This window comes from Corvus cornix, chromosome 3, assembly GCF_000738735.6.
Source record: "Corvus cornix cornix isolate S_Up_H32 chromosome 3, ASM73873v5, whole genome shotgun sequence".
NCBI lineage: Eukaryota > Metazoa > Chordata > Aves > Passeriformes > Corvidae > Corvus > Corvus cornix.
In genome coordinates, this window is record NC_047056.1 from 79,052,534 (window position 1) to 79,066,397 (window position 13,864).

Below are 13,864 nucleotides of genomic sequence, written 5' to 3' on the forward strand. Positions count from 1 at the left end.
TTTGTGTTGACTAACTCATAATTAAGCCAGAGGTACAGGAACAAATACAAATGTTCCTCTGTACTACACATAGAAGATCCCTCTACCCCTTACAGCAGGTATAGAAAACATTTGAAGATAAGGAAATCCACAACTTCAGAGTCTTCTCTGACTTTTTAAACCAGACAGCAAGGGCTGCCTCTAATCACTCTGAGGTAGGTGACGCTCAAAGCAGGGGTAGTCCCTGTAGAGTTGTGTCATCTTGTACCTATTGCCTAGAAGAGAAACAGTTCCTGTCATTAATCAAACTACAATTGCCAAGTATTTTAAGAGAAAATGCTGGCAGTAGTTGCTTTTTTTAATAATTTCTTATGAAGCTTTCAGGCATTTCTGCCCTCAAAGAGCAAGACAGTTTATCAAATACACAAAGGACCGATTTCCCTGTTATATACATTATATACAATTGAGTGATCAGTTCCTTCATTGGGTTTTCCTTGTAAATCAGACTCTTCATTGTCAATGTGAATGAAGAATACCTTCCATAAAATACCCAGCCAGCTCCTCAGCTGCAGTGTAGCCTCAGTGTCAGCCACTGGAAACTCCACACGTAAAACAGAACTAACTTCTGCTTTTAGTCTATCCCACTTAAACCATTTCATGACTAGCTTAAGGCTAATTTTGGAAAAAAAAATCATTTTTAAAGTCTGTTTTTTCTCTTGTCCATCTGTCCTTTTTTATGGACAACATCACACAGGAGCAAGTCTCTCTTTTGAGCTCTTAGTCTCTGAGGGCTGGATTTTTGTGGTGTCTTGTCGAGGTAATCCGTAGAGGTAAATAGAAATACACACCAGTAGAGCACCCAGGGAGAAGGTAACAGCTGAAAGGAGACAAAATAGCTTAAATAAATATTCATGTAAGAAGAAACCTTCAGCAAGCTGTGTAAGTTATGATGAGATCTGAATGACAGTATTGAAGTCACCCATAACTAAACAGACAGCAAGCTATTGGTAAGTCACAGCATTTAGCTTCATCCTCTGTCACTGGGAACTCTTGAGTGTTTACAATCCCTGCGTCTCCCGTTAGTCTCATCAGCAAGAATGTGGTGGTGGTGGTCATAAAAGCAAGAGTGAAGCATCTCCTGCAGTCCCAGGTGCCATCTGGACAGGCTTACATTACAAAAACTTAACTGCTTATTGATAAAATTAATAAAAAGCAGTGAATGTAATAAAGTAGCCTGTGATGACACATCTTTTTTGCCTTTCCATGTCTAGACAGGGTTAAGAAACTATTAACAAGTAAGGAAACTCATTAGTCCAGGTTTGATTTGTGTCAACTGTCAGTAAAACACTCTGCCCAAGTAAGTTTTTAAAATTAAGTGGGGTTTTTTTCATCCCTTGCTTTATGATGCTCTTTTGCAGCAAAACACTGATTGTCTTCTCGTTATGCAAACTTTCTCTAAGTTTTGTCTCACTAATACTACATCAGAAAGCTAGTTTTTCCACTATTTTGCCACATCATCTTTGGATTAAGGTAGGAAACTACCCACAACTAAACAGTGAAGGACTGAGTAAGAGTCCTGGGCACAGTACCAGATGCAGACTTGACTGGGGAGAAAATCCTTTGTAGCTGCAGAACAGCCCAGAGCCATCTGCTGTTTGCCCTCAAAAACATCCACCACATCAGTCAGTCAAAACCTCAGCTGCTCTTTGACTTTCTGACATGGTGTCCACAGCAGATGGGGAAAGTAGAAGTTAATGCTGTAGTGGGTGTAACTCAACAGGGATGTGTAAAGCCCTTTGAAGAAATAGCTGAGGAATTAATTTGGCACTGGCTGTACTAAACCAAACAAGAAATAATAACCTATCAACAGCAGTTCCAGATAAACAGCTGTATCACACACTAAACTGCATCAGAAAGTGATGCATGAAAATAAAGCTGTTTAAACCAAAAGAACCTTTCTGTTTGATGTTGTAGATGCTTCTGAAAGAACAAACCACCGATGCCTTTGAAAGCACAGAGTCATCAGGCACCTTGTGCACCACAACAGAGACAATGATGCATTAGTGCACAGGAGTCCTGGAGAAGACTTGAAGCTAAAACCAGAAAAACTGAGAGGGGGCACAAATGATGGCTTTGGTATGGGCTGTGTATAGCAGGCTGGACAGGCAGGAAACATGCACGGCCATCAAATCAAAGGCAAAAAGGCACTTACTTATCTGAAGGCCAAAGAGGATGACTGATGCCACAGTAGAGAGAACAATGGCTGCTGCTGCAGAAAAGCCTTTCATGATGTTATCTGTGTACTTAACAACCACCGAGGTGTAGATGCCACCTACACTGGCCAGAACTAGGAAGTAGATAAGGTGTTACCATTAGTACAGGTGCAGTTGGTTACTCTTGAAATGATGCATTTTACTCCACTAGTGTGCTCCTGGTTTGGGCTACATTGTCCTAATTAGTGATTTAACATATCATTCAGTGGAATGGGATGTCTATGTGGCATCCAGTAAATAAGATATGACTCACTTAAAGATGATCTACTTGCTAGTCAATTATTTAGGCTGCTGTTTCAGCACAATTTTAAATTGAGTAAGTGAGTAACTTCCAAGGAAATGATACTTTTAAATAAAATCCATCAAAACACAGTAGAAGGAGTGTTAGACTGAATTTGTAGCTTCCTGCAATCAGTTATATCATTGTTAAAGAGGAAAAGCAATGCCAAAAGACTAAAACCACAAGATACTTACAGATGACAAACCAGACGTAGTATGTGTAGCCATAGAAAAACCCTTTCTCTAGAACTTGGGCTCCATCTGACATGTACACAACAAATAAATTCACCACAATCCCAGATAAGTACAGCTGAATGTTCCTCACCCACAAGGAAGTATCTGAACTCTTTAACACCTTTTCAAAATAAACTCCTGAAAAAAACCAAACCAAAACAAACAAAAAACCAAAAACATTTCAGTGAGAAGAATGATTCACGGTTTACTGCATTTTAAAACCAGACAACCTCGCTCAGAGTGGGACACCGCTTAGAGCCAGCAAACTCTCAAGTTCACTATCCCTGGAAGACCACTGCTGAAGGCCAATGATGGATCCTTGGCTGGTGCCCCCACTCCTCCAGGCTCAACCCCTGGCCCTCTGAGAAGATGAAAAGGCATCCCATGTGAGCCCTTCACTGAACTCCAGGGGCATTCTTTGCCCTGTACAAACTCCTTTACATCTGTGTGAGCATGCATATGCTACAGCAAAGGGACTATGGATGTTCCTCTCTTACATTCTCAAACACTTCAGATTCATAACTAACTCAGGCCTATAAGCGAGTTACTGTTGTCTTACAGAATCTTTTGTTAAATTGTTCAAATTAGGCTGTTAAGTGCAGTTAAAACCTTTAGGCCGAAACCATTGGTCAGGCCCTGGGGCTCAGTCTAGCAAGAGGATCTGCTTTGACTCAACAGGAAGGTTTCCCTCAATCCATTTTATCCTTACCCTTTCCCATCTTTGCCTTTTTTCAATCCACAGCCTCCATGTAAATAATTTAATGTTGATTTTAGTTTTAGATTGATTGATTTTAGTCCAATTTTTCTTGGGGGGTAGGGGAGGAAGGGAGGATCTCTATTACCTCAGTACTGAAACTGAAAATTCCTCAGGAGCTTTGTGCTCACAGAGCACTTGGCAGAGCAGCTCGTTCTGAAACCACAGCTTCAGAGGATTACAGAGCAAATCAAAATCGAAGCCTTCTGCTAATTGAAACTACAGGTTGGTTTTGAGGAAGTGGAATTCATTTTAATCTAAAGCTCATACTGAAGAGCATTATTTTTATGTTCTGCATTACAGAAACTCCCCAAATACTTCTTCATTATCCTACTTGGGAGGCATTTGTCAGACTAAAAGGCAGACATTTGGCAAGGCCATCACCACCTGCCTTTTTAACCACTGCTCACCCATCACGACTCTGTCAAGTTCTGGAATTTCCTCCACATTTCAAAACAGGGAGAGCAGTTTGCAAGACTCTTACCAGCCACTTCCATGACCTTCTGGTGAGAGCCCTATTGACTAGAAGTTTATTGGTGATTAATATCACACAAGATCCTTCATACCATATGAGAAAATAATATGGAACCAACACAGGTGGCACAAAGACCCATGTGTTAGAAGGCCTAGGCACACCCCCCTCTAAAATCCCCAAGTTAGCTTCAAGGAAGGTCTTGCTATTCTTTTATTGACAAAAAATGCAATTTATAATTTAATAGAGTATAGTGAGTATTTATGGTGAATAAATGACAGAGCAGATTTCTATTTCAGGGGTTCAAATAATTACAAAAACAAGGAAATACTATATTACCTCATAGGAATATAAATTTTTGAAATGTAGACAACAACAAACTAGTTGACTGCAACCTTTAAAATAACTCAGAATAACTACCTTGAGATTTCTGCCCCCTGAGAAGACCCACAGAGCACAACCAGGTGTAACCAATGTAACAGAAATTTGGCATGAAATTTGCAAGTATGAACCATATTTGCAAATTTTATAAACTGAGAAAACAGTAGGCAAACCAATAAAACTATGCTTCTAGATTTGTGAATATACAGTTCACAAATCCACTAGGCAAGAGGAAGGAAAGTATGGGGGCCGATAAGAGAACTCACTCTTCAGAACTGTTGTAAGTCATAAAGGATCTGCCATTAAATTATCTGTCCAATACTTTTAAAAGCATTGTTGGGGCCCCAGATACTTGAGAATTATCACAGGATCAGCAATTTGAAGAAAAACCTTATTTTTGATCTCTAAGTGACAAAAACACTTAACCTCTTTTTTTCTTTTGCTTGAATAATAAAACACACTGTAGAACATGGTCAGTCCAGAAACTGGAGGTCTAATGCCAAAATAACTGCTTCATGTGAGCGTGGGAAGGAAGAAGAGGAAGGGAATTTGAATAGGATTTATGTTTTCAACATGTAAAGCCCCAAGGGCATAAGGAGCTCTGCGGATGAAACACACTGTCCCTCCCAGCTGCCCCAGAGCTTCAGCTGTCAGCAAGGAAACCCAAGCTGCAATCCTTTTGCAGGAGAAGAAAGCCCTAAGTGTCTCAAGCTGTCTGCATCAGCCTGTCAGTGCTCTGAATTTGCAGACCTCTGGAAGCACAGCTGTTGACCCACATTACTGGGGAAAGCAGGAGTTTCAGGAGACTCTGAAGGCTGTATTTTGTCTTGTGGCCTGGGAGCATCTATTTAAATGAGGAAATTCATAACCTTCCAGGAAAAGCTGACTGAGCTCTACACAGTTTTATTTAGTATTTCTGCTCCAAAGTGCCCATTTCACTGAAACACCACCAAATAAGAATGACACTCTCCTCCTTTCCTCCTCTGCCCACCAGAATGTTTTTCCATGAGTAATGAGCATCTATGCACAGGATAAGATTATTCTTTCAGGATTTTACAGTACTAGAGGTGGGTGACAGTACCTTGGTTTTTTACAGAGGAGGGGGGAAGAATCCAGTTTACAGCCAGGGGAAAATGCCCCTGTGAGCCAAACTTCAAATTAAGAAGTAATTTGCATTTCTTTATTTCTGAGCACCAGTTCACTTGTCCTAAAGTTTTGGTGTCCTTCTCCAGAAGACAAAGAAAAAACTACCCTGAGGAGAGACACTGGCTTTAGAACAAAGCAAAAATAAATAAAACCAAAACTCCTTCACTGAGTTTATCCAGACTTCCTGCTACTAATCTACCTCTCTGCTTTCCTCATGCTCCCTCTGCATCCCAGTTAGATTTTCCACCTACAGAACTATGGCAATGTGTATTTCAGGGCTGGTGCAAGAGCTGAGAGAGGAGCTCAGTTCCCTGTGTTAAAAAAATACAACTATTCCATGTGATCACCATAGAGGAGCTATTCACTGCAAAGTAAACTTTATAAAATTGATGTACATTAATTAAATGTACACAGTGAGTCATTATGCTGCTCCCTACAGTCTTATTCACAGCATTTGAAAGACACTTCCACTTGCAAACCAGCCTTCTATGTTGCATCATGTAAAACCAATGGCACATGCTCCTATCATTTGCTTGACAATGGGAGTAATCATATTATGAATCTGCCATAATTACCAGAAGTAGAAGATAATTATGGGCAGAGGGAATAAACTATTACAGGAAGACAGTTAACAAATGTAGAATGTTCAGTTTTAAACATTGTGAGTTCTCCAGTCCTTTAGATGCAGCCCGTGAACAGAAATAATACTGTACCTGCAAATCCTGAACACAGAACAGCCACAGCAATCGCTCCAAACCCTAGCCATGGATTCTGCTCCACCTGCAACATCAGCCGTTACTTTAAAAAAGATACAACACTTCAGTAATTCACAGTAATCAGTTCCATAGTGCCACGGTTTAACTCCAGCCGGCAACTAAGCACCACCCAGCTCCTCACTCATTCCCCCCCAAGCCCCACAGTGGGGAGGAGAATCGAAAACAAAAGGGAAACTTTGTGGGTTGATGTAAAAACAGTTTAATACTTAAATCAAAATAAAATTTACTAATAATTCTACTATTGACAAAAGGAGAGAGAGATATAAAACCCAAGAAAACCAAGACAATTGCTCACCACCTGCTGACAGATGCCCAGCCCATCCTGCAGCAGCAATCAGCCCCTCCTGGCCAAATTCCCTGATTTTCAATACTGGATGTAACATACTATAGTATGGAATATCCCTTTGGCCAGTTCAGGTCAGCTGTCCTGGCCATGCTCCCTCCTAGTTTCTTGTGCCCCTCCTCACTGGCAGAGCAGGAGACACTGAAAAGACCTGGACTCATGGTTAAGCACTACTGAGCCACAACTGTGTTGTGTGGTAACACACCAATGTTACCAACATTGTTCTCATACTAAATCCAAAACACAGCACTGAACCAGCTACTAGTGATGCCTTTTCCTCATCTTAAAATCAAGAGTCAAACATGGGTAGAAGGGAAAAGGGATTTTACCTTTGTATTTATTTTAAGGATCCTTAGGTGCACTACATCCAGGTCGAATGCACCGAAATGCACACCACAGTGCACACCCCCAAAAGATCTGGTATAACATTATAGGTCTTACTAATTAGCATATCTATCAAAAATTCCCTAATGAGAGGCTTGAATGAGCCCCCCTCCCCAAGGAGCCTTCCCCTGGATGGTTCTATCTTAGTTTACAGAATGTGTTCTGGAGAGGACCTTGGGGTCTGGGGCACACTAACCCCTACCTATGAAGCTTCTAAAATGTTTAGTCTTCTAGCTGGACAAATAAGTCCAAGAATGTAGGCAAAAAGCACTAAGAATATAGAACTTGTAAAAAAGGTGTAAGAGGGGTATAAAAGAGAAGGCAAAAAATCTTCATGGCATCACTAGGAAGAAAATTAATTCTATCCCAGCCAAAATCAGGACACAGAAGTAGTTCATTAAGTGGAGCAAAGTTATCAGCATTTCACTGCAGTACAACATGCACTTGCTTATCTAGGGCTGTCCCTCAGCTCAGCTCGGTGTAGCTGTGTGGTGCTTCATTTTCTGTGGGTACTCATGCAGTGCTCAGAGGCACTGTCTACTGGGCTGTGGCCGGTATTCCCAGAGGCCTGACCTGCCTTTCCCACTAATGTAGCTGAGCAGCAGCTATGACCTAAGAAACAGAAGACACTTGTTCATCCCTAGAACCGGATTAGGTCAGTACCTCTGAAGGGTGTGTTTAAATGACATACCCACACTGTGCTGGAGCTTAGCTCCTAATTCCTCCCAGTGCTTTGATTCCAAATTCTCTGTTCCAACAATTATGATGTTACCAAGGCCAACTGCTGGAAACAATCTATTACTCAGAGACTCCTAGGATGGTGCATTAGACTGATTATGATGACTGTAGTAATTTATACTAATTGTAGCAATCAGTTGCGCTTCCAACAAGTGAGACTGGAGCAATACCATAAGCTTGCCTGAACTGGTACACAATAAATGTGAAAGCCAGTGATCAATGATCGTTTATTCTTTAGCTGAAGAGGCAAAATACTAACTCTTACCTGTACTTTTGTAGCCTGAGCAGGCTCCCACTGAACAAGGGTAACACCACCACAGAGCATGAAGACAGAGAACCACTGCAACTTACTAAGGGTACGGTTCAGCATCAGGACTGTACATAAAGCTGTACAAGGGATCTTCAACTGGTACGTCACCTAAAGAAGATGGGAATGTAGTGTAGAGGACATGGTTTTAGAAACTCCTCCAAGACAAGAAAATAAAATAGAAAATTCAACTACAGAACAATAGATTTTTATATTCATTGATTTCCTACAGATCCATCGCCAACTACAACAAAGTGAATTTGAAGTGACTCTAGCAGTGAGTGGCTTAGCTCAGAAAGCCAGAGCTCTGCAGCAGAGTGTATGCTCTGAATATAACAAAGCACAGTTTGGCTTTTAACACTGAGGCTGAAGAGAGTGCTGCGTGCACAGCAGACAAATACCTGATACATGTGCCTCATGAATCAGGAAAGAGAAATATATTTCCAGATCTGTTACTGACAGAAACGTGTATTACCTGGTAGACTGCAGCATCCAAGTTGCTAAGAGCCACAAACGCCATATTGTTTTGGAGAGCGTACACCACAGATGGAACACTTAATTTTAGCAATTCTTTAGGACTTCCAAATACATTTTCTTTTAAAGATGTTATTAACCTTGTCAGACTTCCAGTTTCTCTGCAAAATAAAATATTAGCATAACTGAGGGCATTCTTAAACTGGTATTTTACAACAGAAATCAAATCAATGAATCCTTTGGGAGGCCTGAAATTTTGTTCTCCACAATCAGTTGTACTTTCTGCTCATACAAGAAAAAAAAGGTTAACTGGCAAAAAACAAGTGAGGTTTTCAACAAGTAGAAAGCCCTGAAGGTGAGAGAAACATTCTGGAATCAGGAAGTTAGATGCATTATTGTGTAGCAGTGGGTCAATACAGGCAGTGGAACAGAAGGCTGTTGTTTGTGTCTCCCTTTTTTTACTGGGTATTAATGTTTGTGTGTGATGTCAAATGCTCGTGATTTTCCAGATCCCCTTTAAACTGGGCCTCACAGTACAGCCAAAAAAGGACTGTACCCTTGCACACTACTTACCTAGAAAAACCTCTCATTCCTCAGTCAGCCATGGGTTCCCGGTCTCACTTGTGCTGTGGGAGATGCTGGACCAGCACCAGCACACACGTGAAGAGGTCTGGCAGGTGTGTGGCAGCTCCCTGTGCCTGTCCCTGTCCTTGCATTTCACACCTCTCCTTCAAGTAATTACAGCGTGTGAAAGAGCAGGCAATGGGGAAGAACGCGTTGCTGCTGGCTGCTGCCCCCTTTTGCAGTTTGCTACTCAGCTGTTCACAGCTGACCTCTGCATTACTGGCTCTCCCTTATCACTTGCACATCAATCTGACATTTGCTGCTTACTTGTTGCTGCTGCTCCAGTCCTCTTCCCAGTTCTCCCACAGCCCCCCTTTCCAATCTTCACTGGCTTAGCACTGACAAATACCAACATCCAAAATAATTCCTGTCCCCTCCCACAGGCCTTTCAACTTGCAAACTGTACTGCTCTTAAATTTAACTCTCCTTGTGCTTCTGTTGCACACTTGTATAAATAAATAGCTTTAACCACCTCGTTTCAGCATATTTTCCTTTCCTGATCAACTCCTGACTCTGTACTCCAGTTCTTCAACTTTTCCTCTACAAAGAATTAGAGGCTTTACCCTCTCATGATCCTTCCATTCAAACTTCTCCCCTTCCTTACCTTCCTCCCTACTTGCACCAAGCATATACTTCCTTTTCCTGGCTTTTTTTCCCCCCGTAGGAAGAGCAGTCTTTATACAGGCAGCTGCAAAGGATTCTTTTTGTATTTTTCCATAACAGAAAGCACACACAAAAAACCAGACATGTCTGGCCACAGACAACAACCATGACAAAAAAATCCATGGACAAGTAGCACTCAAAGTGAAGTTTGCAATACAAGAAAAGGGGAAGAGTTCATGCTACAGCTCACCATGGTAACTTGCACTAGATACAGAACTGTACAAAATGTTAGGAGTCATTGATATTATGGGCAGTTTTTTTTTTGTTTATTCCATTTCTGAATGTATTTATTACACTGTCTAGGACTGGGAAATAAGATGTACAAGAAAATTGGGTAATTTATTCCTATAAAGGAATTCCTATAAAGAATTTATTCCTAATATCTCACCTAAAGCTATTCTCTTTCACTTTAAAGCCATTTCTCCTTTCATAAATTCATTACCCCATTCACAAAGCAAATTCCTAGGTATGAAGAGGTGAGAGATACTAATAATTATCATCTGTGCAACAGAAACACGCATTTGTTAGCAAAGCTGAAGTTAAAACTAGAGTTTGCAAAACACCTCTGCTTTTCTTCATCCATTGCTAAGTAGTTATGTACCAGCTAAGAATGTAGCAAATGCTATTACCAGATGGTGAACAGGACTTTAAATAAGCATGAGAAATGGAGGGTACAGTTGACTTAATTTTTAGCACAGTTTAAACTATCGTAAGCTTCACTTTTGAAAGACAATTCTTTGGCATTTATCCATTCAATGTGTCCTCCAGGAGATACCTTAAGAGTAAACAGTGAAGGCACCATATAATAATGTGTAAGAAAACAAATTCTGCAGATGGAACAACGCGGGAGTTGTACTCTTGTATCCTGTATACTGCAGTTATCAATGCTGTCTCTTTCAAAAAGAAAAGGTACCCACACAAATGTATCCTGCTGTACAGTAAAAAGAGATGGCACTCTATCTTCTGACTGGTTACTGAACTACAAAGGCACCTTGCCTTGGGTGAGACAAATTGGTTAGGATTTAAAACTGAAGGAAGATGTAAAGGAGACATAGAATGAAGCTACGTGGAATTGATGCTGTTCAGCATATTCATAAGTGATCTGAAAAGGGAGGTTACTAGAAAGTTGGCATCTTTTGGACCCATCAGCATGCCAGGCATCCTACCAAGGAGAGGTGAGCATGGCCTGATGAATGGTGCCTGCAGGTGCCCATATCTCTCTCAGTTATGGAGAGAAAAACCCCACCAGCTGACCAGATCAGAATAGACATTATAACCTCCAAACAGCTCAGTGAATCTGATTCTTCCCATTTTAACTGGTAAATAAGGCTCAGGTGTCAATAAAGGAGAAAGAACCATAGGAAATGACAACCCCTAAATACAGCAACCCTCTCTAATCTAGTCATGGGCACCTGACAAAAAGATGCAAGTAGCTCTTGGATAGCACCAGCTCAAGGCTCAGCTTCAGAGAAATGAGCAGAATCCTTAGGAAAAGAACTGAGGCCAAGAGAAAAAGCACCTTCAGTCCTCTGCCTAATGTCATGGCACAATCACATCCTGAATACAGCATGCAGCTCTGGATCCTGTTTCAAAAGGGATGTAACAATACTGGAAATGCTCTAAGGATGGGAACTATAATGATCACAGAAAATTAAACAAGGATTCCCAGCTTAGAAAATAAATTAGAGATGAAAACACAAATCCGTAGAGATATGAAAAGCAAAATGAAGGAAGAAAGATTATTCATCACATCTGCCAACACAAGACAACAGAATCCATATGTTTCTGCCATCAGCTAAGAAAAGCTCAGCCCATGCTTGCCCCCTTGGCTACACTTCTATTCTACACATCCTCTGCTGATAAAGGGACGATGAGGGGCTACAGAGACTTTTGGCTGTGCAGGGCTGTTCTAAAAACAACAACATGCTAAGACTCCTTTCCGAGTTAAAAGTAATTTAGTTTTTAATTATTTCAAGTAAAAAAGACCATTCATACATTTAATGAACACAGACCCTTAACAAAAGGGATGCCTTACCCCACTGCACTAGGTGTACTATAAACAGCCTGGGTCCCAGGTGCACAAGATTTGACAAATTACACACAGGTGAGGCTACCCAGAGGTCCCTCACTATTGGGAAACATGGGCTGCTACAGTCTCCAGAGAGCCAGTGGGATCCTCACTGGTCACAACAGTGAGAACCACAGCACATGTCAGCAGAGTCATTTCTGCCAGCATTTTGTGCTGACAGAGTGAGAAGCCCAGGGTGCATGAAGAGAAAAACAGAAATTCCCTACTGCTCACACCTGCCTACTCTAACACATTCCATTTAATGAAAGGTTAAAAAAAAAGGCAGTTGATCACACTCAAATATTGCCTCACTTCAAATAAAATGCCATTTGTATGTTAAGAGGAAAAGATCTGATGAAAATCTGAAGTACATCATGTGACTCCACGATCCTCTGGCAGATAACAGCCAGCCTTCTGATGTACCAAAAGCCACAAAGAGAGACAGAGACCCTAAAAGAACAAATTCTACCACAACAGCAAGAACTGGGCTTTGGAAAAGTCCGGAATATGAAGATTCTTCCTAGGAAGGATGTAGCACAGGCAAGCTGACAGAAAAGGCACCAGACTGACAGCCTCCCTACTTGAGGGAGGGCTCATGCATGGACAAGTTCTAGTTCTTAGCAGCAGTCTGGGATTACAGAAACGAGTATTTCTTGATCACAGTCTTTCAGCATTGGTTTGCAGATTATTAGAGACAGCAAAATGTCTGTCTGCAACATTGTTTGGGAAAATTTATTAGTAGGAACACTAGAATTTTATGTAACTCAGCAGATAATGGCTCACAGCAGATGATTAAAGTCCAACTTTCATCTACACCAACATTTTAAAGACCCAAAACATCGTGGATAATCCATGCTGACACTCTGAACTGATTCCAAAGCATACAAAAATAGAAAATATGCAGAGAGGACACACCTCAATATCATGCTGTATACAAAGCAGTTTCAGTTGATGAGGACTCACAAACTCTAACCCGCTCTAAAATTACCCTTCCACAGCACGATTATCCAGCCACATTCTCGCATGTACCTGCACTTCAGTACCTGAGAACCTGAGGTTAGAAGCAAGGACTGGTTTTCAAAACACTGATCAGCACTCCCACACTTACTTAGCCAGGATGCCCACGCTCAAGAACAACTTGATAACTTCAGCGATGCACACAGCTGTCGTTGAAAAGTAGAGTTCTGTCTCCACTGTCCTGGTGTACCGCAGTGCCACTGTGTATGTGGCAGCAACCAGGGTCATCACCGTGAGGCAGTACAGCTTGAACAGTAAGCTGACATTTTCTGAAACAAAACAGAGGAGACGACTCAGCGTGACCCCCATTTTAATTTACAAACTGAAACAGTGTGTTCTCCAGCTGGAGGGCTGTATCAAACACCACTGTGTCAGCAGACAATAATTACATGTTAGGAAACACTTTCCATAAAGAAGTTTTCATTAAATTTTACAGCCTTCTCAAAGAAGCTGGTACAGGAACTCCAACTGTTTGAAAATAGATGCTCTAGAAAAACGAATTATACATTAATATTTATCTAATAAAAATCAAAAAGTCTTTCTATGCTTTCCTGCTCTTTAGCTGACACTAGGCACTCACACTGAAATGGCAGCTGATCCTCTTCACATAATACACTGAATTCTGACACAAAGAGCGTTGGCAGACTAGCAAAAGCAGAAAGAAGAAAAGTTCAGTATCAGCAAAGAAATCTAGCAAATCTTAATAAATAAGGCAGAATTTCCTTCAGCCCTATTTTCCACCTAAGTTAGTAAAAAAGAAGATTTTGCTCTGAATGGTGATGGGACTTCACACAAAGGGCTTTCTTGAAAAACTCCCTGTATAAAGGTCTAAGGTTAAGGCTCTCCTAGTAAAATAAACACCACAAGGACTGTGTATCATCTGCGTTATGCCCTCTGTCTTCCCCACTGCTATACTCCTACATCAGTAGCAATTCTTGTAACAGTTTTGACC

At 41.1% G+C, this 13,864-nt stretch overlaps 1 protein-coding gene across 2 annotated transcripts in view; it reads right to left on the minus strand.

Moving 5' to 3' along the window:
* The window catches only part of SLC35A1 (solute carrier family 35 member A1), a 17,966-nt gene continuing 4,102 nt past the window's right edge, over window positions 1–13,864 (minus strand). For both annotated transcript variants that reach the window (XM_010404473.3, XM_010404464.3), the window contains exons 3-9: window positions 13,004–13,181; window positions 8,542–8,701; window positions 8,025–8,177; window positions 6,232–6,298; window positions 2,727–2,903; window positions 2,192–2,326; window positions 1–856 (exon numbers count right to left, since the gene is read on the minus strand). In XM_010404473.3, the coding sequence (XP_010402775.1) occupies window positions 726–856; window positions 2,192–2,326; window positions 2,727–2,903; window positions 6,232–6,298; window positions 8,025–8,177; window positions 8,542–8,701; window positions 13,004–13,181 (1,001 nt within the window). In that variant the 3' untranslated portion in view covers window positions 1–725. The remainder of the gene's footprint in view (window positions 857–2,191; window positions 2,327–2,726; window positions 2,904–6,231; window positions 6,299–8,024; window positions 8,178–8,541; window positions 8,702–13,003; window positions 13,182–13,864) is intronic.